General features: G+C 58.4%; 2 protein-coding genes across 2 annotated transcripts; both read left to right on the top strand.

Moving 5' to 3' along the window:
• Positions 1–818: 818 nt before the first annotated feature.
• LOC127567101 (uncharacterized) lies at positions 819–9,191 on the top strand. The gene is made up of 3 exons (XM_052009770.1): positions 819–1,271; positions 6,411–6,767; positions 7,774–9,191. Exons 1-3 carry the CDS (start codon positions 1,196–1,198, stop codon positions 9,174–9,176), a joined length of 1,836 nt encoding a protein of 611 aa, XP_051865730.1. The 5' UTR covers positions 819–1,195; the 3' UTR covers positions 9,177–9,191.
• A 3,710-nt stretch (positions 9,192–12,901) lies between these two features.
• On the top strand, positions 12,902–27,394 carry bcap31 (B cell receptor associated protein 31). The gene is given in 9 exon segments (XM_052009777.1): positions 12,902–13,062; positions 13,524–13,633; positions 14,227–14,302; positions 14,304–14,328; positions 18,641–18,785; positions 22,678–22,756; positions 22,758–22,814; positions 25,649–25,772; positions 27,366–27,394. Coding segments are annotated over 9 exon segments (675 nt in total). The 5' UTR covers positions 12,902–13,032.
• Positions 27,395–27,486: the final 92 nt, after the last annotated feature.

Consider the following 27,486-nt stretch of genomic DNA (forward strand, 5'->3'; position numbering starts at 1 on the left):
CAAGTCCAAGGATCCCTAGGGTGACAGGTTTGGGGTGAGGCGGAGCAGCGGTTGCTTCACACAGCAGATGTCATCTGCAGATCTGCAATCCTTTTCGAAACTTTTAGCAGGACTGCCCAAGAGATGCAGCAAGGAGACAGGCCCTTCGGCCCACAGTCTGTCCCACTTACACTGATCCCATATCACTGTCCCCACATACCTGTACCCCTCACCCACATACCGGGGTCGATTAACCCACGGACCCCGCACATCATTGGGATGTGGGAGGAAACCGCGGAGCATCCGGGGGAAACCCACAGGGTCACAGGGAGAGCGTGCAAACTTCACACAGACAGCAGCGGAGGCCAGGATCGAACCCAGGTCTCGGGCCGTGTGGCATCGGCTCTACCCTCTGCGACAATGTGCTGCCCCCCCTCCCCCCCGTGGAGGGACACAGAATCTGGGAGGGGAAATGTGCTGGGAGTAGGGGTTGGATGGGCAGGGTGGCCTCTATCCCAACAGCCGGGGGGCTGACGATGTGAGGCGTGCGTGGTGGACGACACTTGGGACCAGAGGGGGTTGGGGTACAGGCAGCACAGAGCATTAGACTAGAAGGAGCGGTCCCTGCGGATTGGTCCTGCCAGCAGCCTGGAAGTTCAGGGAGATGATCCAGGACTCTTCCCGCTCGGAAAACCATGCAAATATTTATTAAACTACTCTCATTTGCTTTTTATTCATCGATTACAAAGGGTGCAAAGGGAGGGGCAGTGAGGAGGGAGCCCCGCGCTGTGGGAGGGGCGGTGAGGAGGGAGCCCCGCGCTGTGGGAGGGGCGGTGAGGAGGGAACCCCGCACTGAGGGAGGGGCAGGACCGACCCGTCAACCACCGTTACTGGAGCCAACATCACAGTGAGGTGTGTGTGATCCTCCTGTGCATCATCTCCTGGGTTGAGCAGAGCTGCCGTGGGTGGGGGTAGTGGGGTGCGGATGGGGACACCTGCACACCCCTCTGACCCGTCACCCACTGCCTTGTGATGTCACCAGTGATCCAACACAGGGGGCGATCCCAGCCCCTCCCTCCTCACTCCCACCTGCTGCCCAGTTGCTCAGAGCATTTTCCAGCTTCCACACAGGACGGCCTGCGTTTGTCCGCGTGCACGCTTGACTCCAAACTGCACGGGAGCCCACCCCTAGGGAGCAGCTCCCCAGCGCCTGGCAATGGGGTCCGGCCAGTCCCCCCAGCAGGGGTCTCAGCCTGGCCGCCGCCGCCTGAGGCTACTGACCGATGGGGAAGGTGAGAACCAAGGAAGGGGTCCGAAGGGGAGGGGCGGTGAGGAGGGAGCCCTGCACTGTGGGGGGGGGGGGGCGGTGAGAGACCCCTGCACTGTGGGGGGTCCGACCAGGGGGGGAGCCCTACACTGTGTGGGGGGCCTGCACTGAGGGGGGGCGGTGAGGGAGCGCGGCACTGCGGGAGGGGCGGTGAGGAGGGAGTGCCGTGCTGCGGGGGGGGGGTGTGGTGAGGAGGGAGCACTGCACTACGGGAGGGGCAGTGAGGGGGGAGCGCGGCACTGCGGGAGGGACGGTGAGGAGGGAGCACTGCGCCGCGGGAGGGGCGGTGAGGGGGAGCGCGGCGCCGCGGGAGGGGCGGTGAGGGAGCCCCGCGCTGTGGGGGGGGCAGTGAGGGGGGAGTGCAGCACTGTGGGAGGGGTGGTGAGGGAGCCCCACGCTGTGGGAGGGGCGGTGAGGGAGCGCCGCGCTGTGGGAGGGGCGGTGAGGGAGCGCCGCGCTGTGGGAGGGGCGGTGAGGGAGCGCCGCGCTGTGGGAGGGGCGGTGAGGGGGGAGTGCAGCACTGCAGGAGGGGCGGTGAGGGAGCCCCGCGCTGTGGGAGGGGCGGTGAGGGAGCGCCGCGCTGTGGGAGGGGCGGTGAGGGGGGAGTGCAGCACTGCGGGAGGGGTGGTGAGGGAGCCCCGCGCTGTGGGAGGGGCGGTGAGGGAGCCCCGCGCTGTACTCTCTTGCAGTGAAGACTTGCTACTACTTGCTTCACCTGTGCATTACTGACTGGTTCACAAGGATACTGGGCTCTTTGTACATCACCTCCCAACCCAGCACTCTCAGTAACACATTGCCTTCCTGTTTTGCTTCCAACGTGGATAACGTCACCTTTATCCACAGTAAATCACATCTGCCGTGTTTCCGCCCCACTCCTGCCGCCTGAGTCACCCTGAAGTCCCTCTGCATCCTGCTCACAGTTCTCCAGCCCTCCCCAGTCCAGTGTCACTGGAGAACATTATATTCTGTTCCCTCAGTTTGAGTAAGGCTGAGGCTCCAGCAGTGATCCCTGTGGGTCACCCCCTGCCACTCCAAACAAAGACCCATTTGTTTCTTGTCCATTAAACAGTTTTCAATCCAAGCAATACGTCACCCCCAGGATGAGCCACTTTCATTCTACACACAAATCTTTGATGTGAGATTTTATTTGAGGATTTCGAAACACAGAACACAGAACAGTACAGCACAGGAACAGGCCCTTCAGTCCACAATGTTGTGCTGAACTAATTAAATCTAATGCTCAACTAAATGAATCCCTTCTGCCTACACAGTGTCCATATCCTTCTATTTCCTGCACATCTGCACATTTCCTGCCTATCTAAGAGCCTCTTGAACGCCCCTATCATATCTGCCTCCACCACCACCCCAGGCAGTGCGTTCCAGGCACCCACCACTCTCTGTGTAAAACAACCTGCCCCGCACATCTCCTATGAACTTGCCCCCTCTCACCTTAAATGCATGCCCTCTGGTATTAGACATTTCAAGCCTGGGAAAAAGATACTCTATCTGTGCCTCTCATAATCTTATAAGCCTCTATCAGGTCTCCCCTCAGCTTCTGCTGCTCCAGGGAAAACAACCCAAGTCTATCCAACCTCTCCTTATAGCTCACGCCCCCTAATCCAGGCAGCGTCCTGGTGAACCTCTCCAAAGCCTCCACATCCTTCCTGTAATGAGGCGACCAGAACTGAATACAATACTCCAGATGTGGCCTAACCAGGGTTTTACAAAGCTGCAACATAACTTCCTGACTCTTGAACTCAGTGCCTCGACTAATGAAGGCAAGCATGTCGTACGCCTTCCTTACTGCCCTATCGACCTGTGTAGCCACTTTCAGGAAGCTGTGGACTTGGACCCCAAGATATCTCTGCTCATCAACACTGTTAAGGGTCCTGCCATTAACCGTGTTCTGTCTCTTTACATCTGATCTCCCAAGGTGCAACACCTCACACTTGGCTGGTCTAAACTCCATCTGCCATTTCTCTGCCATATCTGCAACAATCTATGTCCTGCTGTATCCTTTGGCAACTTTCTACACTATCCATAACACCACCGATCTTTGCAGATGTCCCAGTATGGATCCCTGTGGAACACCAACACATCACAGACGTCCAGCCAGAATAAGTCCCATCGACCACTACCCTCTGTCTTCTACGGGCAAGCCAGTTCTGAATCCAAACAGCCAATTCACCATGGATCCCATGCATCTTAATTTTCTGTGTGAGCATCCCATGAGGGACCTTGACAAATCCCTGACTCAAATCTTCATCAATCACCCTTGTCATCTCCTTGAAAAACTCAGTCAAGTTAGTAAGACACCACTTGTCCTGTACAAAGCCATGGTGACTGTCCCGAACTAGATCATGGTTTTCCAAATGCTCATAAATCCAGTCACTAAGAATCCTCTCTAGTAACTTCCCGACCAATGATGTGAGTATAGTTTCCAGGATTATCCCTATTTCCCTTCTTGAATAAGAAGGGAACCCAAACTAAGGCATTTGGGTTCCTAAAAACCAAAATTCCCTGGAAACAAACTTCTTCTGATCTATCCTGCAAGTTACAACCACAAAAACTTCAGACACAAGAGATTCTGCAGATGCTGGACTCTGGAGCAACACACACAAAGTGCTGGAGGAACTCAGCAGGTCAGGCAGCATCCGTGGAGGGAAATAAACAGTCGACGTTTCAGGCTGAGACCCTTCATCAGGACTGGAAAGGAAGGGGGCAGAACCCAGAATAAGAAGGTGGGGGGAGGGGGAGGAGCACACGCAGGCAGAGGACAGGTGAGTCCAGGTGGGTGGGGGAGGGGGGGAAGATGCGATAGGTAGATGAGGCAAAGGGCTGAAGGAGGAATCCGGTAGAAGAGGGCAGTGGACCATGGAATAAAGGATGGGGGAGGGGGGAGATGGGTGGGTCATCAAGGCGTCGAAAGGGAGCCACAGAAAGACAAAGGAGTTGGTGGGAGGGGTTACCGGAAGTTAGAGAAATCGATGTTAAGGCCATCAGGTTGGTGACTACCAAGGCGGAATTCAAGGTGTTTTTCCTCCAACCTGCGTCTGGCCTCAACGTGGCAGTAGAGGAGGCCGTGGATAGACATGTCAGTGTGGGAGTGGGATGTGGAATTGAAGTGGGTGGCCACCAGGACGTCCTGGCTGTTGCGGCAGATGGATCAAAGGTGCTTGACAAAGCAGTCGCCCAATTGGCGTCGGGTCTCACCGATGTACAGGAGGCCGCACCGGATGCAATAAATGACCCCCTCGGACTCACAGGTGAAGCGCTGCCTCACCTGGAAGGATTGTCTGGGACCCTGAATGGTGGTGAGGGAGGAGGTGTAGGGACAGGTGTAGCACTTGGTGCGGTTACAGGTATAAGTGCCAGGGGGTTATCGGTGGGAGGGACGAGTGGACAAGGGCGTCGTGGAGAGAGCGGTCCCTGTGGAAAGCAGAGGGAGGGGGTGAGGGGAAGAAATGTCTGGTGGTAGGATCCCACTGGAGGTGGCGGGAGTTGTGGAGAATAATGTGTTGGATACGGAGGCACATGGGCAGTAGGTGAGGACAAGGGGAACCCTGTCCCTGTGAGGGCAGACGTGTGGGAAGTGGAGGAGATGTGGGTAAGGGAAATCCCGGTTACTGAAAAGGAAGACATCTGATATCCCAGAATGGAAAGCTTCAACATGAAAACAGATGCGGTGGAGGTGGAGGAACTGGGAGAAGGGGATGGCGTCCTTACAAGTGACAGGGTGGGAAGAGGTGTAGTCAAGGTAACTGTGGGAGTCAGTGGGTTTGTGGTTAATCTGTTAAACTTCAGTAGATTTGCCAAACACATTTCCCAGCCTTGAAATCCATGTTGACTTTATTTAAACCTGTCGATTCTTTCTTCAACAATCTGCTGGAGGAACTCTGTAGGGGGGGAAGGAATCGTTGACATTTTGGATTGAAACCCTGAATCAGGACTGTGCCAGGTTCCTCCAGCAGATCGTTTGTTGCTCCAGATTCCAACATCTGCAGCCTCTGGTGTCTCCTGCTTCTTCCTCGAGGCGTCCTGGGACCTCATACTTCACAAAACCTCTTCCCTGCTACTGACCTCAGGCTTACTGGGCTGTGGTTTCCTGTTTTAAATGGTGGGGTTACACTCGCTGCCTTCCCATCTGAGGGAACTATTCTATAATCGATGGAACTCTGCAGAATAATAACCAATCCAACCACTGTTTCCATGGCAGTTCTCCAGGCTACAAGTTCTCAGACCCTGGTGATGTGTCAGCTCCCCAGTGTCCTTCATTGCTTCAGCACCACGTACTTACACAATGTTCAGTTCCTCCCCTTCATTCAATGCTGGGTTCCCTGCCACTTCCCACGAAGAGGGAAGCAGAGTATTTGTTCAATGCTCTGCCACTTCCTAGTGCCCCATTATGAGTACTGTTTTGGACTGCGGGGGACGGACACTTGATCTTTCTCTACTACCTATTTGTAGAAGCTTTTACAGTCCATTTTTATGTTCACTGCAAGTTTACTCTCATCCCCTGATTTTGCTTTAGAAATGTTAATTGCAAGTTTGCTGCCTTGTCTTACAAGCATACATCCTCTGCATCTGACATCGCTCCTGATCTGGCTGCAGTCTCCAGAAACTGGCCAACCCTGAACTCAATCCATGTGGACTCTGCCCAATCCAATCACTACCAACAATAGAACCTGGTGCTTTCCCCTCACTGAGGTTGGGCTATTTCTCCCTGCTTCCTCTCTCCCTCCCTCGCGAGTACATGGAGTCAGGGTTCCTAATCCAGCACAGGTTGAGAGTTAGAACATAGAACAGTACAACACAGGAACAGGCCCTTCGGCCCATAGTGTCTGTGCTGACCACGATGCCAAATTAAACTATCCCCATCTGCCTGCACATGGTCCGTATCCCTCCATTCCCGGCCTGTTCACGTGTCTGTGTAAATGCCTCTTAAACCCCTCTATCGTATCTGACTCCACCACCACCCCTGGCAGCACATTCTAGGCACCCACCGCTCTGTGAGTAAAAAACTTGCCCCGCATATTTCCTTTAAACTTGAGGGAGCATCACCCGAGATAGAAAGGTCTCTAACCCTCTGCGTATCTCTCCAAAGATGAGGCGAGGTGGTGGGAGCCGGCAGAAGAAGATCACCAGTTTGCCAGACCTTGTGCGGGAGTGAAAGTCCCCGGGTCTCCGAGGCGCTGGTCCCCAGGGAGCATGCAGGACCCTGGGGCTGGGGCATCTCAGCCCACCGCAGGCCTCGACCGCTTTCAGTGTCTGTTCCAGGACGAGGAGGACAGTGCGCGGCAGCTGCATGCCAGGGGGCGGTGGGCACTGCAGCAGATCCAGCAGCTGAGCCAGCCAGGAGGCACCTTGCCGCTGGGGGAGGACGGGCCCCGGGAGCAGCAGAGTCGGCTCAGGAGCCTGCTCCTGGCAGAGGACGCAGCCCAGACCTGGCTGGGGGACTTTGGTGAGTCAGGTCTCCCCCTAACCCGGGACCCCCTCTGGCCCCCCACACCCCTCCCCGTCTGTGACCCCCTCTGGCCCCCACACCCCTACCCGTTGCTGTGACCCCCTCTGGCCCCCCACACCCCTCCCCGTCTCTGACCCCCTCTGGTCTCCACACCCCTCCCCATCTCTGACCCCCTCTGGTCCCCACACCCCTCCCCATCTCTGTGACCCCCCTCCCGCCCCCACACCCCTCCCCGTCTCTGACCCCCTCTGGTCCCCACACCCCTCCCCATCTCTGTGACCCCCCTCTGGCCCCTACACCCCTCCCCTTCTGCGACCCCCTCCGGCCCCTGCATTGCACTCTATATATCTGCCTCGGGATGGGGCTTTACATTGAGGGTCATGGGGACAAAGGGCAGAGGGCAGTTCGGAGCAGGGTTAGGGTGAGGGAAGGGGGCAGTGTGGAATACGGAGGCGTCAGAAGGAGAAGGGGAAGATGGGGTTAGAGAGTGGAGGCCAGAGTGCAGGGGTCATGGGGAAAGTGCCAGAGAGTCTGGTTAGAGGGGAGAGGGAGGGGTGGGAAGAGGGGGTGGGGTCAGTGTGGGTGGGGTGAGGTGAAGGGAAAAGGTCAGAATGAGGGAAGGCCAGAGGACGTAATGAGAGGAGATGTAAGAGGGAGCGGGGAATGGGGAAGGGTGAAGGGTAGAAGGAGTGGGGTCAGTGGGGAGAGGTCAGAGGCAAAAGGAGAAAGTGTCAGAGGGGAGGGTGTAAATGGGGGGAGCTAAAGGAGTGGGAAGGGGAGAGGTGGGCACTGAATGTGGAGTGGGAATGGGGGCAAGGCAGTGATCTGGGGTAGAGGGCTTCTGTTGGTGGTGATGGGCTGCGGCCTCACGCTTCAGTCCCCGGGGATAGGCCACGGCCTCAGGTTTCAGTAGGTGGAGATAGGCCGTGCCCTCATGCTTCAGTCCCCGGGGATAGGCCACGGCCTCAGGTTTCAGTCACACCTCGCCCTCTCTCTCCCTCAGGTACATTGGCACCAGAACCAGCCAGCCCTCAGGAGGAGGGCAGCGGTGGGGTGCTGGCCCTGGCCATGTTGTACTCGGGCCTCCCCACTGTGCTGGGCACCGGTCCAGTCAGTCCCGACGAAGAGTGCTCCCACGTTCCGTCGCCCAGGGTAGGCCCGCCCCAGGAGGAGATGGTGGAGCCGACCACATCCTTGGCCTCTGTCACCCTAGCGACAGGCCAGCGCCGCAAGGTTACCAAGACAACGGCGAGCCGTGTGACCTTCGCCCCTGGCCCGCCTGTGACCCACGGGCCTCCTCCTGAGGCCGAGCAGTTGCCAGCGCCCTGCTCTCAGACCCTGAAGCGGCGCACCTCATGCCTGAGGAAGGTTGGAGCCTCGGGGAGCCAGGCCTCCTTCACCCCCACCACCTCAGGGCTGTCCCGGAGCTCCCACCACTCCCCTGGGCACAGGGTGGCCTCACCCCACTTTGCCAAACATTGGAGCCTAACTAACAAGCAGAGCAAGGACCCCAGCCCAGGGTTTCTGGGCCGTCCCTGCTTGGCAGCAGGCGGTGACGAGGACATTTGCGATGACGGCTTTTCTGATGTCACAGCGGGTAGCCAAGATGATAGGTTCAGAGATCCACTGGAGGACTCCCAAGATGGCAGCATCAGTGACCTCATGGGGGACATCCAAGATGGCCGTATCAATGACCTCATGGCAGACACCCAAGATATCTGTATCAGTGACAGCATGGGGGACACCCAAGATGGTGGCTTGAGTGACCTCATGGGGGACACCAAAGATGGCGGCCTGAGTGACCTCATGGGGGACACTCAAGATGGCGGCTCGAGCGACCTCATGAGGGGCTCTCAAGATGGCGGCTCCAGTGACCTCATGGGAGACACCCAAGATGGTGGCTCCAGTATCCTGCTGGCTGACTCCCAGGACAGTGGCTCCAGTGACACCATGGCTGATGACCAGGGCGGTGGTGGCAGTGACCTGCTGGCGGACTCCCGGGACGACTGCTCCAGTGACACCATGGCGAGCTCCCAGGACGGCGAGTGCAGTGACCTCCTGGTGGACACACAAGATGGTGGCTGCAGTGAGACAAAAGAGCGAGACAGCCTGGGCCTGGTGGAGTCGGACACGCCTGGTATCAGCCCTGCTGACCTCAGCCAGCAGCCTGGCCAGCCCCCTCAGCCCTTGGCCTACCTGGAGATGGAGCTGCCCCTGGCTGTGCGTCAGCTGGCCGTGGAGGAGGAGCCTGACCCGGGTCCCAAAGCCCAGCCCGATAACATGGAGGACGTCTACACTGAGATGCAGCAGGACATGTTCTACAAGGCCTTCCTCTTCCACAAGTTCATGAGGCTGGGTGGCCCACAGCACAAACCCAACCGTGAGCAGGGGAAGCAACACCCATAGGTCCTGCCCCACCCAGGGGTGCTATCGGCCCCTTACACCACGCATACCTTGCTGTAAAGTTTTATTTATTTTCTGACAGGTCTCTCTGTGACTCCAAACCAATAAACTATTTTTATTATCCTCTGTGTTCCTTTCCTGGTACCGTCCACCCCATTTGGAGCTTCTTATTTGCCACTCACCCTCTCCCCTGCCCCACAGCGAAGGCTGGAGGAGGTGGCTTTACCCTGGGCTGGAGAGGGTGGGGCTCTCCCAGACCCACAGGGAGGGAGCGTGGCAGTGCGCTGCCCAGAGAGGAAGGCAGTCAGCATCCTCCCTCCCCTCCTCTTGACTAGGAACATCCTGCCCCAATCTCCTGCTCCCCCTCCCTCTGCCCCTCACTCTCCCTGTGATCCTCTGCCCCCTCTGGTCTCCATCTCCTCTCCTTCTGATTCCCTTCCCGCTCCCCCTCCAGTCTCCAACTCTGTTCATCCATCACCTACCTCCTTGAAGGATACCTCCAAGAGACGATGCCTCAAAAATGCGGTATCTGTCACCGAGGACCCTCACCACCCAGGACCTGCCCTCTGCTCATTACTACCATCGGGGAGGAGGTACAGGAGCCTGAAGACCCACACTCAATGATTCGGGAATAGTTTCTTCCCCTCCGCCATTGGATTTCTGAACGGTCCCTGAACCCGTGACCACTACCTCGGTATTCCTTTTTTTGGCACTATTTAGTTTTGTAATTTACAGTAACTTTATGCCTTTGCACTGTACTGCTGCCGCAAAACAACACGTTTCACGTCATCTGTTGATGATAATAAATCTGATTCTGATTCTGAGCAAGTCACAATATCCTCCCGTCCCTCCTGAAGTCAATATTATTCCCCAGATGTCTCCTGCCTTGTCCTTCTCCCTGTCACAGTGGCAGTGGGAGTGGTTCCCAGCTGACCCTGGCCCTGGCCCTGACCCTGACTCCGTCTGTACCCCTGCCCCTGGCCCTGACCCTGCCCCTGACTCTGTCTGTACCCTTGACCCTGCCCCTGACTCCATCTGTACCCCTGACCCTGGCCCTGACTCCGACTCCGTCTGTACCCCCTGACCCTGGCCCTGACCCTGACCGTCTGTACCCCTGACCCTGACCCCGTCTGTACCCCTGACCTTGGCCCTGACCCTGCCCCTGACTCTGTCTGTACCCTTGACCCTGCCCCTGACTCCATCTGTACCCCTGACCCTGGCCCTGACTCCGACTCCGTCTGTACCCCTGACCCTGGCCCTGACCCTGACCCCGTCTGTACCCCTGACCTTGACCCTGCCCCTGACTCCATCTGTACCCCTGACCCTGACCCTGGCCCTGACCCTGACCCCGTCTGTACCCCTGACCCTGACCCTGCCCCTGACTCCATCTGTACCCCTGACCCTGACCCTTGACCCTGCCCCTGACTCCATCTGTACCCCTGACCCTGGCCCTGACTCCGACTCCGTCTGTACCCCTGACCCTGGCCCTGACCCTGACCCCGTCTGTACCCCTGACCTTGACCCTGCCCCTGACTCCATCTGTACCCCTGACCCTGACCCTGGCCCTGACCCTGACCCCGTCTGTACCCCTGACCCTGACCCTGCCCCTGACTCCATCTGTACCCCTGACCCTGACCCTGACCCTGCCCCTGACTCCGTCTGTACCCCTGACCTCGGCTGTATCAACCCTGGCCCTAACATTAACCCTGATTCTGACCCTGGCTCCACCCCTGACCCTGATCTTGGTTCTGACCTTGACCGTCACCCCCTGACTGTGACCACATCCCTGATGAGGCTCAGGACCCCATCCCAGCCAATCAGGTGCCAGACACCACCCAGCCAATGAGAGGTAGATTCCATCCAGCCAATGAGAAGCCAGACACCACCCAGCCAATGAGGAGCCCTGTAGCTGTTCAGAGCCAATGAGGGGCCGGGTGGCGCTTCGTAGCCAATGGTAGGCTGACAAGCCGTCGCAGCCAATGAGCGCCCCAGGCACCTACCGGCCAATGAGCTTCCCGGTCCGGCCGAAGCGGCGGGACCCTTCGCCGGGGAGGGGTGGGGGAGGGGTTCGTCGCACGTCACTTCCTGGAAACTGGGTGAAAGGTCAGCAGCAGCCAGCGGAAGTGGATGCGTAGCCGTCTCTGGTGGTGAGAGGGGAGGAGGGAGGAGGGAGGAGGGAGGGGAGGAGGGAGGAGGAAGGGGAGGAGGGAGGAGGAAGGGGAGGAGGGAGGAGGAGAGGGAGGGGGAGGGAGGGGGAGGGAGGGAGGAGGGAGAGGGGGGAGAGGAGGGAGAGGGGGAGGGAGGGGAGGGAGGGGAGGGAGGGGGGGAGAGGAGGGAGAGGGGGAGGGAGGGGGAGGGGGAGGGAGGGGGAGGGGGGAGGGAGGGGGAGGGGGAGGGAGGGGGAGGGGGAGGGGGAGGGAGGGGGAGGGGGAGGGAGGGGGAGGGGGAGGGAGGGGGAGGGGGAGGGAGGGGGAGGGGGAGGGAGGGGGAGGGGGAGGGAGGGGGAGGGGGAGGGGAGGGAGAGGGAGGAGGGAGGGGGGGGAGAGGGGGAGGAGGGAGGGGGGGGGAGAGGGGAGGAGGGAGGGGGGGGAGAGGGGAGGAGGAGGGGGGGGGAGAGGGGAGGAGGGAGGGGGGGGGAGAGGGGAGGAGGGAGGGGGGGGGAGAGGGGAGGAGGGAGGGGGGGGGAGAGGGGAGGAGGGAGGGGGGGGGAGAGGGGAGGAGGGAGGGGGGGGGAGAGGGGAGGAGGGAGGGGGGGGGAGAGGGGAGGAGGGAGGGGGGGGAGAGGGGAGGAGGGAGGGGGGGGGAGAGGGGAGGAGGGAGGGGGGGGGTAGAGGGGAGGAGGGAGGGGGGGGGAGAGGGGAGGAGGGAGGGGGGGGGAGGGGAGGAGGGAGGGGGGGGGAGAGGGGAGGAGGGAGGGGGGGGAGGGGAGGAGGGAGGGGGGGGGAGAGGGGAGGAGGGAGGGGGGGGGAGGGGAGGAGGGAGGGGGGGGGAGGGGAGGAGGGAGGGGGGGGGAGGGGAGGAGGGAGGGGGGGGGAGGGGAGGAGGGAGGGGGGGGGAGGGGAGGAGGGAGGGGGGGGAGGGGAGGAGGGAGGGGGGGTGAGGGGAGGAGGGAGGGGGGGGGAGGGAGGAGGGAGGGGGGGGGAGGGGAGGAGGGAGGGGGGGGAGGGAGGAGGGAGGGGGGGGAGGGGAGGAGGGAGGGGGGGGGAGGGGAGGAGGAGGGGGGGGGGAGGGGAGGAGGGAGGGGGGGGGGAGGGGAGGAGGGAGGGGGGGGGAGAGGAGGAGGGAGGGGGGGGGAGAGGAGGAGGGAGGGGGGGGAGAGGAGGAGGGAGGGGGGGGGAGAGGAGGAGGGAGGGGGGGGGAGAGGAGGAGGGAGGGGGGGGGAGAGGAGGAGGGAGGGGGGGGAGAGGAGGAGGGAGGGGGGGGGGAGAGGAGGAGGGAGGGGGGGGGAGAGGAGGAGGAGGGAGGGGGGGGAGAGGGGGAGGGAGGGGGGGGGAGAGGGGGAGGGAGGGAGGGGGGGAGAGGGAGAGGGGGAGGAGGGGGGGGGAGAGGGGGAGGGAGGGGGGGGAGAGGGGGAGGGAGGGGGGGGATGGAGAGGGGGAGAGGGGAGGGAGGGGAGGGGAGAGGGGAGAGAGGGTGGAGGGGAGTAGTGGGGGAGGGGGGTGGGGTTAGAGGAGAGAGGGGGAGGGGGGCGGGGAGAGGGGGTGGGGGAGGGGAGGGGAGGGGCGGTGATGAAACCAGTCAGAATGCTCTCCACCGTACAGCTGTAGAAAATTTACAAGGGTCTTTGGCGACGTACCAAATCTCCCTCAAACTCCTAACGCAGTAGAGGCACTGACGTGCTGCCTTCGTGATTGCATCAATGTGTTGGGCCCACAATAGATCCTCAAAGGTGTTGACACCTAGGACACGGTGAAGCTCCCTCTACACCGTCCCGTCACACACTCCTGGGGTCAGACACAGGGTGAAGCTCCCTCTACACCGTCCTGTCACACACTCCTGGGGTCAGACACAGGGTGAAGCTCCCCCCGTACTGTCCTGTCACACACTCCTGGGGTCAGACACAGGGTGAAGCTCCCCCCGTACCGTCCCATCACACACTCCCGGGGTCAGACACAGGGTGAGGCTCCCTCTACACCGTCCCATCACACACTCCCGGGGTCAGACACGGGGTGAAGCTCCCTCTGCACCGTCCCATCATATATTTCCAGGACTGACAGCACAAGAATGATATTGCTGTCATCTCCTTGAGATGTCCTGTGACTGGGCCATGGGTGCTTATGATTGATGGAGGGGGAGGGGAGATGACTCAGTGTTGATTCCACTAACTTTTTTTCTTTCTCCTCTGCCTAGTGTGTGAACAGGGTTACCATGAGTCTGCAGTGGACAGCAGTGGCTGGCTTCCTGTATGCAGAGGTGTTTGCTCTGCTTCTTATGTGCATTCCCTTCATATCAGCAAAGCAGTGAGTAGCTTTCCGTCTCTCACCTTCCTGCAAGTGTTACATGTGTTTTGCAAGTTTATCTAGGTGGTACAGTGGTGGAACCACTGCCTCCCAGCTCCAGAGACCTGGGTTTGATCCTGACCCTGTGTGTGTGGAGTTTGCACGTTCTCCCTGTGACAGCGGGGGCTTCCCCCGGGTGCTCCGGTTCCCTCCCACATCCCAACGACGTGCGGGGTTGGTGGGTTAATCGGCCGCTGTAAATTGCCCCCCAGTGTGTGGGTGAGGGGTAGAATTTGGTGGAGGGGTGGGGGTTGATGCGAGTGTGGGGAGAATAAAATGGGATTAATGTTGATGGGTGGTTGATGGTCAGTACGGAGTCGGTGGGCCGAAGGGACTGTTCTGATGCTGGGAGGAGGAGAGTTTGTTCCGTCTCTCAAGCCAGTGTGCCTGTTGGTGAGATTGTCCACCCTCCCACCCCTGACTCTAAACTGTCCACAGTAGTGATGAGGGAGAGAAGGGAATCCCATGGGGAGTTCCGTCTGTCCGGAATGTTGGCCCTTATCCCGAGGAAGTGCCTTCCATTTACTAATCGGCCTGAGTCTCTGTCCCTGCAGATGGCAAAGGCTCTTCCGATCCGGCCTCTTCACCCTCGCAGTGTCGTATGGAAACAAATTCTTCTTCTTCTTGATTTGCCTTGCTGATCTTCCTGATGTTTGGTAAGTGTTGGGCAGTGGGTGCCCGAGCAGTAGTATCCGCAGTGGCCTCTGGAGTCTGTGTTCTGAAACATCAGCATTTGAAGTTGTCCCTTTTGGTACAGAGTGTTCCTCGAGAGTGCGGAGGGATCTGGGTTTCCCAGTCCACGATTCACAGAAACCCAGATGACAGCTTCAGCAAAGTCATTTGGGAAAGCTGCCGGGATCGTTATCGCTCATTGTTCTGAGTTAAGCTCCATCTGCACTCCTTTAAGACCCTTCCCAACTCCCCATATCGTGAGTAAGGTTCGGTGGCACAGTGGGAGAGCCGCTTGCCTTAATGCTCCAGAGACCCCAGATTCGATCCCCACCACCGCTGCTGTCTGTGTGTGCGTGGAGTTTGCACGTTCTCCCTGTGACAGCATGGGTTTCTGCCGGGTGCTCTGGTTCCCTCCCACATCCCAATGATGTGTGGGGTTGGTGGGTTAATTAGCCTCTGGTGTGTGGGTGAGGGGTAGAGCCTGGGGGGGGGCCGGGGGCGGGATGTTGATGGGAATGTGGGGAGAACAAAATAGGTAGAGATGGAGCAGTTCAGTTATGAGGAGAGACCGGAGAGGATGGTCTGTTCTCCCTGGAGTGGAGGGGGTTTAACAGGTGACGTGACTGAGGTGTATAAAATTGAGGGGTCGAGATAGGTGTACTGCAGGAAACTGTTCCCCATATTATGCTGGAGGGCTCATCCACTGAGGCAATGTGGAGAGCTCAGAATCAGAAAGGTGCTGTCACTCTGCTGGAGTTACACCTGATGTGGGTACAGGATATTGGGCCTCCCAATGATGGAAGCATGTAAAAGCAACAGGGTTGTTGTCATGGGGACTTCAACTTCCCCTGATATTGACTGGGATCTCCTTAGTGCAAGAGGGTTAGATGGGGCAGGATTTCTTTGGTGCATCCAAGAGGGTTTCTTGAAACAGTAAGTGGACAGGTCCATCCAGAGGAGGAGCCATACTGGACCTTGTTTAAGAAACGAGCCTGGCCAGGTGACTGGCCTTTCAGTGGGAGAGCATTTTGGGAACAGTGATGACAACTCCTTAAATTTGAAGATAGTTATGAATAAGAATAAGTCTGGACCTTGTGGGAAACTACTAAATTGGGGAAAGACAAAATTACAGAGTTATTAGACAAGACCTAGGGGAGTTAATTGGGAGCAGCCATTATTGGGCAAGTCCATATCTGACGTGTGGGAGTTGTTTAAGGACCAATTGATCTGACCTCAGGATTGGCAGGTTCCTGTAAGGAGCGCGGACAAGGATGGCAAGGTCAGGGAACCTTGGATGATGAGAGGCGTTGTGATTAGTCAAAAAGAAAAAGAAGCGTATGTAAGATTTAGGGAACTAAAATCAGACAGGGCCCATGAGGAATATAGAGATGGCAGAAGGAACTCAAGCAGGGGATTAGGAGAGCCGAAAGGGGCCATGAAATGTCCTTGGCAAGTAGGATTAAAGAGATTCCTAAGGCATTTTATACAGAACAAAAACAAGAGGGTAACTAGGGAGAGGGTAGGACCACTCAAGGATAAAGGAGGGAACTTTGCTTGGAGTCAGAGGATGTGGGTGAGGTACTAAACGAGTACTTTGTGTCGGTATCACTGAGGAGAAGGGGATGGAGGATAGTGAGATCTGTGTGGGGCATGCTAATGTGCTTGGGTGTTTTGAGATCAAGGAGGAGGTGGTGCTGGGTCTCTTGAAGATCATTAAGGTAGATAAGTCCCCATGGCCTGATGAGATCCATCCCAGGTTATTGAAAGAGGCAAGAGAGGAGATTGCTGGGGCTTTGTCAAAGATCTTTGATCTCACTAGCCATGCACGAGGTCCTGGGGGACTGGAGAGTATCTAATGTCCTTCCTCCGTTCAAGAAGGGAAATGGGGATAATCCAGGAATTGGTAAATTGGTTTATTATTGTCACATGTACTGAGGTACAGTGAAAACTTGTCTTGCATACTGTTCATACAGATCCATTCATTATACCTATTATTGTTTTACCCTGTACTACCTCAGTGCACTGAGTGAAGAATAGTGTTACGGTTACACAGAGACTGCAGTGCAGGTAGACAGTGAGGTTCGAGTTCATAATGAGGTAGATTGTGAAGTCAAGAGTTCATCTTATCGTACTAGGGAACGGTTCAATAGTCTTATCACAGTGGGATAGAAGCTGTCCTTGAGCCTGGTGATACGTGCTTTCGGGCTTTTGTATCTTCTGCCCGATAGGAGAGGGGAAAAGAGAGAATGTCCAGGGAGGGTGGGGTCTTTGATTATGTCGGCTGCTTTACCGAGGCAGCGGGAAGTGTAGACAGAGTCCATGGAGGGGAGGCTGGTTTCTGTGATGTGATGTGCTGAGCTGTGTCCACATCTCTGTGATTTCTTCTGGTCACAGGCAGAGCAGTTACCATACCAAGCTGTAACGCATCCAGATAGGATGCTTTCTATGGTGCATTGATAAAGTTGGTGAGTGTCAATGGGAACATGCCGAATTTCTTTAGCCTCTTGAGGAAATAGAGGCACTGGTGAGCTTTCTCGGCTGCGATGTCAACATGATTGGACCAGGGCCAGGTTTTGGTGATGTTCAGTCCTAGGATCTTGAATCTCTCAACCTCAGCACCATTGATGTGAATAAGAGCATGTGCACTGCCCCCCTTCCTGAAGTCAATGACCAGCTCGTGTTCTGCTGACTTTGAGGGAATGTTTGTTGCCGTTACACCATGTCACTCAGCTCTCTTATCTCATTCCCGTACTCCGACTCATTGTTATTTGAGATACGGCCTACTCGGGTGGTATCATCTGCAAACTTGTAGATGGAGTTAGAGCAGAATCTGGCCACACAGTCATGAGGGTCTGGGAGTAGGGTAGGGAGCACAGCCTTGTGGGGCATCAGTGTTGAGAATAATCGTTGCTGGAGGTATTGCTGCCTATCCTCACTGAATGCGGTCTGTTGGTCAGGAAGTCAAGGATCCAGTTGCTGAGGGAGGTGTTGAGTCCCAGGTCTAGGAGTTTTGGGGTGAGTTTGCTTGGAATCATAATATTGAAGGCAGAGCTGTAGTTAATAAACAATAGTCTAACGTAGGTGTCTTTACTGTCCAAGTGCTCCAGAGATGAGCGTAGGGCCAGGGAGATGGTGTCCGCCATAGACCTGTTTCGGTGGTAGGTGAGTTGCAGTGGGTCAGGGTTGTCTCGGAGGTGAGCCTCTCGCAGTGGTTGGGAAGCTATTGGAGAGGATTCTTGGGGATAGGATTCATGCACATACAGAAAATCATGGGCTGATTAGAGACAATCAGCATGGCTTTGTGTGGGTCAGGTCACGTCATACTTCAGTATTTTGAGGTGGTGACGAAGGTGATTTGAGGGGAGGGCAGTTGATGTTGCCTGCTTGGACTTTAGTAAGGCATTTGACAAGGTCTCCCCTGGTGGGCTGATCCAGAACATTAAGATTCATGGGATCCACAGTGACTTGGTAGTTTGGATTCGGAATTGGCTTGGCTGTAGAAGGCAGAGGGTAGTGGTGGAGAGGTGTTGTTCTGGCTGGAGGTCTGGGATCAGTGCTGGGACTTCTGTTGTTCGTGATGTATATAAATGACTGAATGGCAATGTAGATGGGCTGATAGCAAGTCTGCAGATGACACAAAGATTGGTGGAGTTTTTGGACAGTGAGGAAGTTTGCCAAAGGGTCCAGCGGAATATAAATCAGTTACAGAAATTGGCAGAAAAATGGCAGATGGAGAGATTGGACAAACTCAGGTTGTTTACTCCTGAGGCTGAGGGGATCCCTGATTAAAGTTCACAAAGTTATGAGAGGCACAGGTAGGGTAGACAGTGAGAATCTTTTTCGCAGAGTAGAAATGTTGAACACTAGAGGGCATGCATTTAAGGTGTGAGGGGGGTAAGTTTAAGGGCAGTGTGCGGGGCAAGTTTCTTTTTACACAGCATGGTGGGTTGCCTGCAACGGGGCTGCCAGGGTGGGGGTGGAAGCTGATGTGATGGAGGTGTTTAAGAGGGCATTTGACAGGCATGGGAATATGCAGGGAGTGGAGGGATGTGGATCGTGTGCAGGCAGAAGGACTTAGTTTAATTTGGTGTCGTGTTCGGCACAGACATGGTGGGCTGAAGGGCCTGTTCCTGTACTGAACTGTTCTGTGTAAACCACAGGGAGGTTGGGGGGGAGTGTGGTGAAAGACCGCAGTAGACCAGCCACGATCTGATGACTGACAGAGCGGCTGGATTAACGGATCTGATCCTATTCTCTGGGAGCTGATGAAGGGGTTCACATTGATCTGTGTTCCAGATGCCATCCGTGAGGTTCAGAAGTACAGTGTCCCAGACAGGGTGGATCTCAAGAACCTGCCCACTGCCGAGGACCACATCCACATGAAGCTGTTCCGTGCACAGAGGAACCTGTACATCGCTGGCTTCGCTCTCCTCCTCTGGTTGTGAGTTTCCATGCAGGGTTTACCCCAGTCTGTGGTCTTCAGTCTGCACTGAGCCCTCACCCAGAAAGTTAAAGGTCTCACTGCAGGACAACTGTGGTGGGGTCCCCGTGGAGGCAGAGAAGGCTGGGAGCTTTCCTCTAACCCTGGGAGTGTGGGACGGGACGGTGCGGAGGGAGCTTCATCCTGTGTCTGACCCCAGGAGTGTGTGACGGGATGGTGTGGAGGGAGCTTCATCCTGTGTCTGACCCCAGGAGTGTGTGACGGGATGGTGTGGAGGAGCTTCACCCTGTGTCCTGACCCCAGGAGTGTGTGATGGATGGTGTGGAGGGAGCTTCACCCTGTGTCTGACCCCGGGAGTGTGTGATGAGACGGTGTAGAGGGTCTGACCCCGGGAGTGTGTGTTGGGACGGTGCAGCGGGAGCTTCACTCTGTGTCTGACCCCGGGAGTGTGTGATGAGACGGTGCAGTGGGAGCTTCACTCTGTGTCTGACCCCGGGAGCGTGTGATGAGACGGTGTAGAGGGTCTGACCCCGGGAGTGTGTGTTGGGACGGTGCAGCGGGAGCTTCACTCTGTGTCTGACCCCGGGAGTGTGTGTTGGGACGGTGCAGTGGGAGCTTCACTCTGTGTCTGACGTGCATTGCTGTTGGTTGAGCTCGGGCGAGTGGACTCTTGCTGAAAGACACACACCGTTTGAGGGTCGGAGTCTTTTCTGTTTCTGCCGTGGCAGTACTGACCACTGCCATAAGCGGGCAGCAGAGCTCCACCGTGCCACAGTGAGGAGCATGCTGTGGAGGGGGAGGGAGCTCTGGAGCTGTCTGCTGAAGGCAGGGCTGCCATTGGTCATGGGGTGTTGATGAGTGGCCAGGGCTCGCACCTCTTGACTGTAGCGGGTCTGTGTGGAGCGAGCTCCCAGCACAGTGTGGTGATACCCTGTTTGTGACTGCTGATGTTGGCACATCGGGTAGTGCTGCTGTCTGACAGTCCCAGAGACCCGGGCTCGATCCCGACCTCTGGCGCTGTCTGTGTATGGAGTTTGCAGGTTTCCCCCTGGTGCTCCAGTTCCCTCCCACCTCCCGATGACGTGGGGGTGGTGGGTTAATCGGCCACTGTGAATCAATGTTCCCTCACCAGTCTTTCGCTGCTCGGCTCTCTCCTTCAGCCTCCTTCCTGCTCCCCTCCCACCCTAATCACCCCCCCCCCCCCCCCCCCCCCCCTTGTTGGCAGGGAGGGTTAATTTATACCTCGCCACTCCCTGCAACAGCCCATCGATCTGGTGCTCGGGGAAGCTGATGGGAGTGTGGGGATTGGTATAAATGGGCGTTGATGGTTAGTATGGACTTGGTGGGCCGAAGGACCTGTTCCCATGCTGCATCACTCTCCGTATTGTCCCTGGGCTTGAGTCCTGAGGCACAGCCAGTGTGAGTGCCCGGACCAGGCTGCCGGTGACCTGTGTGCTGACTCCCTCTCCCTGTGCCCGGACCGGGCTGCCGGTGACCTGTGTGCTGACTCCCTTCCCCTGCTCCCTGAGGCAGCCCTGGCTCAGGGTCACATTCCACCAGTGTAATGGGAGAGGAGGGAAGAGTCTTGTGACTCGCTAAGAAAAACCTCGGGGTGAGATGCTTCCTCAAACACATCTGATATTTGTTTCCAGGGTCATTGCCCTGCCCTCGTGCCCTGGGTCTCTCCTTAACCCTTTCCTTCCCGCTTCCATCAGACCCTGGCCGAGCCTCGCCCGAGTCCTGGCAGGGAGGGTGGCCTTTGTCCTCAGTCTGCCCACTGGCCCCAGCACTCCTGAGCCGCCTGGAGTCTCGTCCGCACTCTCCTGTCCGAGGGTGAATGGGCTGTTCGGCATTGAGGCTGTGCTGGTGGGGCTGAGCTCCGTTCCACTGACTGTGAGTGGGTAATCGCAGCCCCTCCTAGCCCAGCACCAGAGTCTGGGCCTTGCTCACCTCCCCCACTCCTGTGTCAGAGGGCAGAGACGCGAACGGGGCATTTCCCCCCGATCCTGGGGCCGAGGTTTATTCCTCGAGTGTCAGCCACTGCTGTGCTTGTACGTCGGTGGTCCTCCTCGGGCTGAGACCGGCAGGGTGTCCTGAGGCAGCTGGAGGGGTGTTGGGGGGATCGCGGCCGGAGAAACACACCGCTTGTACTGGTTCTAACATGGGCCACGTGTGTGAACACGTACATGGGATGAGGGGGAGGTCACTCCAACCTGCCCCATGGTTCAGTCTTACCAAGGCTGAACTCCGCCCCAGGCCTTGTCTCCTCCTCTGCACCAGGTTCCCATGGCCCCGACTCCCTGTACAGCATGGGGAAAAGCCCTTCGGCCCCTACGTGTCCATGCCGACCAAGATGTATATTCAGGCTAATCCCATTTCCCAGCACTTGGCCCATATCCCTCTAAACTCTTGTCGTCCATTCACCTGTCCACTTCTTAAATGATGCTGTTGTACCTGCCTCACCCAATTCCTCTGGCAACTCGCTCCACATACCCACCACCCTCGGCTTGGAAAAAGTTGCCCCTCGGTTCTCCTTTAAACCTTTCCCCCTCACTTTAAACATGTGTCCTCCCTACCCTGGGGAAAAGTGTGAATATCCACCCTATCCATCACCCTCGTGATTTTATAAACCTCTGAGGTCACCCCTCAGCCTCCTTCGCTCCAGGGAAACAGTCCCAGCCTGTCCAATCTCTCCTTGTAACTCGAGCCCTCCAGTCCCAGTGATAAAGGCCAGCGTGTCTTCCTCAGCACTGGCTGCCCCCCCGCCATGGAGGTCGGCTTCCCTCTCCTGATCAGTCTCCACCCGGCCCCGTATCACTCCCTCAGCTCCAAAGTTCCTCTGGGAGAAACCCTCAATCTTGACCTTCCCAGCCTCTGTTGGAAATTGGCCCCCTGGTTCCAGCAGCCCCTCCCTCTTCAAATTGGATGTCCCAGTGGGATTCTCCTGTGTCCATCTGACCCTGGGTGCTGGCTGGGGAGGGGGTGGCGGGGGTTGGGGGTGGTGGATCTCGAGGGTTCCCACTGGCTGCCCCACCAACCTCAGTGTCCTGGGAAGTTGGGAGGTGAATCCCAGGATGGTCAGGGTGCCTGGATCTCCATGGGTGGGAGAGTGCCGAGGAAGGCCAGCTTGTTTGCCTGGGAGTTCCAGGACTGGGGCAGGAGTCGGTGTTGGGACATCAGACTGTTGGGGGGGGGGGGGGGGGGTGTTGGTGGGAGGCTGTGTGTGGGAATACTGCTGTGCATGTCGGCTGCTCTGCCTCCTCCACTTGCAGGGTGCTGTCAGTGGGGGACTTCCTGGGGGAGGGGGAGGGTGGTACAGCAGGTAAAACCACTGCCTCCCAGCTTCAGAGTCCCGGGTTCGATCCCGACCTTGGCACTGTCTGTGTGTCAAGTTTGTACGTTCCCCTGTGACCCCGTGGGTTTTCCCCCGGGTGCTCCCGTTTCCTCCCATGTCCCAACGACGTGCGGGGTCGGTGGGTTCATCGGCTGCTGTAAGTTGACCCCCCTAGTGAGTGATGGGAACGTGGAGCGGAGTAGTTTTCAGGGGTAACGAGGCCAGGGATTGGAACTGGGGAGACGAGAGAGAATCGGGAGCAACACACACACTGCTGGAGGAATCAGCGGGTCAGGCAGTATCTGTGGGGGGGGGGGGGATGGACAGTCGACGTTTCAGTCCAGATGACAGGTCTCGACCTGAAACATCGACTGCCCATTCCTCTCCACAGCTGCTGCCTGACCCGCTGGAGTTCCTCCAGCAGATTGGGATCGGTTGGATTGCTCCCCAGGATGATGGCACCATGGGACAAAGGCCTGATATGTGGTAACCAGCAAGGAATGAAGTCTCTCCCTCTTTCTCTCCACCCCCCCCCCCCCCCCCCCCGCCCCCCCCCAGTGTCCTGAGGCGATTGGTCACGCTGATCTCCCAGCAGGCCACGCTCCTGGCCACCAATGAGGCCTTCAAGAAGCAGGCGAGAGAGCGCTACCGAGGCAGCCAAGAAGTACATGGAGGAGAACGAGGGTCTGCAGAAGGTGAGGGCAAACCCCCACCCACCCTGGGACTCGGATAACAGGGCAGGAGGAGGCTGTGAGCTCTCCCTCCCTCCTTCCCTTTCCCCCACCTCGGCCAGGTTCCCTCCCCCTTCCAGAGGGACTAGGGTACCTGCAGAGTGAGCAGAAAGGGCCAGGGTTGGAACTGGTGAGTTGTTCTGGTGGAGGGCCAGCAGTGTCATCGTGGGCAAATGGCCTCTTCAGTATATCGTTGCCTCCAGTAGGGAGGGTGCGAGGCCGGAGGGAGGGAGAGGATGGTCAGGGATGGAGGGTGAGGGATGCTGGGTGGTGAGGGAGGGGAGGGTGAGGGGTGCTGGGTGGGGAGTGAGGTCTGTGCTGGGTGGGGAGGGAGGGGAGGGTGAGGGTGCTGGGTGGGGAGGGTGTCAGTGGTGGGTAGGAGTTGGGTTATTGTTGTCGCTTGTTCTGAGGTCCAGTGAGAGAAACGTCTTGCATAGTGTTCATACAGATCAATTCATCACACAGTGCATTGAGGTAGTACAGGGTTAAAACAATAACAGTGCAGAGTAAAGTGTCCCAGCTACAGAGAGAGTGCAGTGCAGGTAGACAATAAGGTGCTAGGTCATAATGAAGTCAAGAGTCCATCTTACCATATTACGGAACTGTTCAATAGTTTTATAACAGTGGGATAGAAGCTGTCCTTGAGCCTGGTGGTACGTGCTTTCAGGCTTTTGTTTCGTCTGCCCGATGGGAGGGGGGAGAAAAGAGAATGTCCGGGGTGGGAGGGGTCTTTGATTATGTCGGCTGCTTTCCCGAGGCAGTGAGAAGTGTAGACAGAGTCCACGGAGGGGAGGCTGGTTTCCGTGATGTGCTGAGCTGTGTCCACAACTCTGCAGTTTCTTGCAGTCCTGGGCAGAGCAGTTGCCGTACCAAGCTGTGAAGCATCCAGATAGGATGCTTTCTGTGGCGCATCAATGAAGTTGGTGAGTGTTAAGGGGAACTTGCCAGATTTCCTTAGCCTCCTGAGGAAGTAGAGGTGCTGGTGAGCTTTCTTGGCCCTGGCATCTACGTGTTGGGCCAAGACAGACTATTGGTGATGTTCACTCCTTGGAACTTGAATCTCTCAACCCTTTCAACCTCAGCACCATTGATGTAGACGGGACCATGTCCACCGCCTCCCCCACTTCCTGAAGTCAATGACCAGCTCTTTTGTTTTGCTGACATTGAGGGAAAGGTTGTTGTCATGATGCTAAGCTCTCTATCTGCTTCCTGTACTCTGACTCATTGTTATTTGAGATACGACCTACAACGGTGGTATCATCTGCAAACTTGTAGATGGAGTTAGAGCAGAATCTGGCCACACAGTCATGAGTGTTTTGGGAGTGGAGTAGAGAGCTGAGGACGCAGCCTGTGGGGCACCAGTGTTGAGAATAATCGTGCCGGAGATGTTGCTGCCTATCCTCACTGATTGCGGTCTGTTGGTCAGGAAGTTGAGGATCCAGTTGCAGAGGGAGGTGTTGAGTCACAGGTCAGAGTTTGGTGATGACTGTTTTTTAAAAATGTTTAAAAATTTTTTAAATTTTAAATTTTATTTACAGCGTGGTAACAGGCCCTTCCTGCCCGACAAGTCTGCGCTACCCATTTTAAACCCATATTAACCTACCCATATGCCTTTGAAATGTGGGAGGAATCCGGAGCACCTGGAGGAAACTCACGCAGACACGGGAGAACGTACAAACTCCTTACAGACAGCGGCGGGAATCAAACCCCGATCGCTGGCGCTGTAATAGTGTCACACTAACCGCTATGCTATTGAAGGCAGAGCTGTAGTCAATACCCTATACTCTAACGTAGGGGTCTTTACTGTCCAAGTGCTCCAGAGATGAGTGTATTAGTTTATTATTGTCACTTGTACTGAGGTACAGTGGAAAGCTTGTCTTACAAACCAATCGTACGGTCAATTCATTACACAGTGCAGTTACATTGAGTTAGTACAGAGTGCATTGATGTAGTACAGGTAGAACGATTATAGTAAGGGTAATGAGTAGATCTGTAGAGAGCAGCTTGCATCTATAGAGCTAGGGAGATGGTGGCCAGGGAGAGTGGTGCTGGGTGGGGAACAGAGTCCTGCTCGGTGCTGATGGTCCCTTTGGTTCCAGGCCCTGAAGGAGGGGCTGGGGGAGGTTTGGGCTGGATGGGGAGCGAGGTCCATGCCTGGTGCACTTGGTTCCAGGCCCTGAACGAAGGGGTGGGGAGGGAGAGGGGTGCTGGGTGGGGAGGGAGGGAGGGTGAGGGGTGCTGGGTGGGGAGGGGAGGGGTGCTGGGTGGGGAGGGAGGTCTGTGCTGGGTGGGGAGGGAGGGGAGGGTGAGGGGTGCTGGGTGGGGAGGGAGGGGAGGGTGAGGGGTGCTGGGTGGGGAGGGTGAGGGGTGCTGGGTGGGGAGGGAGGGGAGGGTGAGGGGTGCTGGGTGGGGAGTGGAGTTTGTGCCCAGTGCTGACTGGCCTTGGTTCCAGGCCCTGAACGAAGGGGTGGGGAGGGAGAGGGGTGCTGGGTGGGGAGGGAGGGGAGGGTGAGGGGTGCTGGGTGGGGAGGGAGGGGAGGGAGAGGGTGCTGGGAGGGGAGGGAGAGGGGTGCTGGGTGGGGGGGAGGGAGGGGAGGGTGAGGGGTGCTGGGTGGGGGAGGGAGGGGAGGGAGAGGGGTGCTGGGAGGGGAGGGAGAGGGGGGTGCTGGGTGGAGAGTGGAGTCTGTGCCCAGTGCTGACTTGCCCTTGGTTCCAGGCCTGAAGGAGGCAGGTGGGGAGGTTTGGAGTGGGTGGGTAGTAGGGTCCATGCTCGGTATTGACGGTGCCCTTGGTTCCAGGCCCTGAAGGAGGCGGGGGTGGAGCTGGGGGCCGGAGGTGAAGCCCGTCAGCTGGAGCAGGAGAACCAGCAGCTCAAGGCCGACCTGGGCAACCTGAAGGAGGAGGTGGCTACTGTCCAGAGAGGTGAGGAATTCCTCCACACCCCTCCCCTCACCCAGCGCCCCCACCTCTTCCCCCTGCACCCCAGAACCCCCGCCCTCTCACCCCCCATCCCCAGAACACCCCTCCCCCTCACCCAGCGCTCCCCACCTCTTCCCCCCTGCACCCCAGAACCCCCGCCTCTCACCCCCCCCATCCCAAGAACACGCCTCCCCACCGCCCCCCCATCCCCAGAACACCCCACCGCCCCCCGCACCCCCCATCCCAGAACACCCTCCCCGCACCACCCCATCCCCAGAACACCCCTCCCCCTCACCCAGGCGCCCCCACCTCTTCACCCCTGCACCCCAAAACCCCCCATCCCCAGAAACACCCCTCCCCACCGCCCCCCCATCCCCAGAACACCCCACCGCCCCCGCACCCCCCACCGCCCCCGCACCCCATCCCCAGAACACCCTCCCCGCACCCCCATCCCCAGAACACCCCTCCCCACCCTCCCCGCACCCCCCCATCCCCAGAACACCCACCGCCCCCGCACCCCCCCATCCCCAGAACACCCCCACCGCTCCTGCACCCCCCATCCCCAGAACACCCCTCCCCCCCCTCCCCCAACCCCCCATCCCCAGAACACCCCACCGCCCCCGCACCCCCCATCCCCAGAACACCCCTCCCCCTCACCCAGCGCCCCCACCTCTTCCCCCCCTGCACCCCAAAACCCCCGCCTCTCACCCCCCATCCCCAGAACACCCCACCGCCCCTGCACCCCCCATCCCCCAGAACACCCCACCGCTCCTGCACCCCCCATCCCCGGCACACCCCTCCCCACACCCCCCATTCCCAGAACACCCCACCGCCCCCGCACCCCCCCCATCCCCAGAACACCCCTCCCCCTCACCCAGCTCCCCCCACCTCTTCCCCCCTGCACCCCAAAACCCCGCCTCTCACCCCCCCATCCCCAGAACACCCCCCCGCACCCCCCACCGCCCCCGCACTCCCATCCCCAGAACACCCCCACCGCCCCCGCCACCCCGCCATCCCTAGAACACCCCTCCCCACCCCTCCCCGCACCCCCATCCCAGAACACCCCTCCCCCTCACCCAGCGCCCCCACCTCTTCCCCCCTGCACCCCAGAACCCCCGCCCTCTTACTGCCCCCCATCCCCCAGAACACCCCCCCGCCCCCCCACCGGCCCCTGCACCCCCATCCCCTGCACCCCCACCGCCCCCGCACCCCCCATCCCCAGAACACCCCTCCCCACCCTCCCAGCACCCCCCATCCCCAGAACACCCCACCGCCCCCGCCACCCCCCATCCCCAGAAACACCCCTCCCCACCCTCCCCGCACCCCCCATCTCCAGAACACCCCACCGTCCCCGCACCCCCCATCCCCAGGAACACCACTCCCCCTCACCCAGCGCCCCCACCTCTTCCCCCCTGCACCCCAAAACCCTGCCTCTCACCCCCCATCCCCAGAACACCACCCCCACACCCCCATCCCTGCACCCCCCACCGCCCCCGCACCCCCATCCCCAGAACACCCCTCCCCACCCTCCCCGCACCCCCCATCCCCAGAACACCCCACTGCCCCCGCACCCCCCCCACCACTGACCTCCCCGAGGCTGCACAATTTGGGAGGGAGCAATCTGATCCAGCTGTTTCACTGTGGGGTGGGTGTTCCGCTGGTTGTGGGGCTTGGTCTGGCGGATGTTTCTCGGGGGAGGGGGGTGCTTAGTCCGCCG

Source organism: Pristis pectinata, unplaced genomic scaffold (genome assembly GCF_009764475.1).
Source record: "Pristis pectinata isolate sPriPec2 unplaced genomic scaffold, sPriPec2.1.pri scaffold_109_arrow_ctg1, whole genome shotgun sequence".
Lineage (NCBI taxonomy): Eukaryota > Metazoa > Chordata > Chondrichthyes > Rhinopristiformes > Pristidae > Pristis > Pristis pectinata.

Excerpts from the sequence above, each read along its gene's own strand:
- LOC127567101 (XM_052009770.1), top strand. The coding sequence starts at position 1,196 with ATGGGGTCCGGCCAGTCCCCCCAGCAGGGGTCTCAGCCTGGCCGCCGC. Across the intron at positions 1,272-6,410 it reads GCTACTGACCGATGGGGAAG|ATGAGGCGAGGTGGTGGGAG; the intron begins GTGAGAACCAAG and ends ATCTCTCCAAAG. Across the intron at positions 6,768-7,773 it reads GACCTGGCTGGGGGACTTTG|GTACATTGGCACCAGAACCA; the intron begins GTGAGTCAGGTC and ends TCTCTCCCTCAG.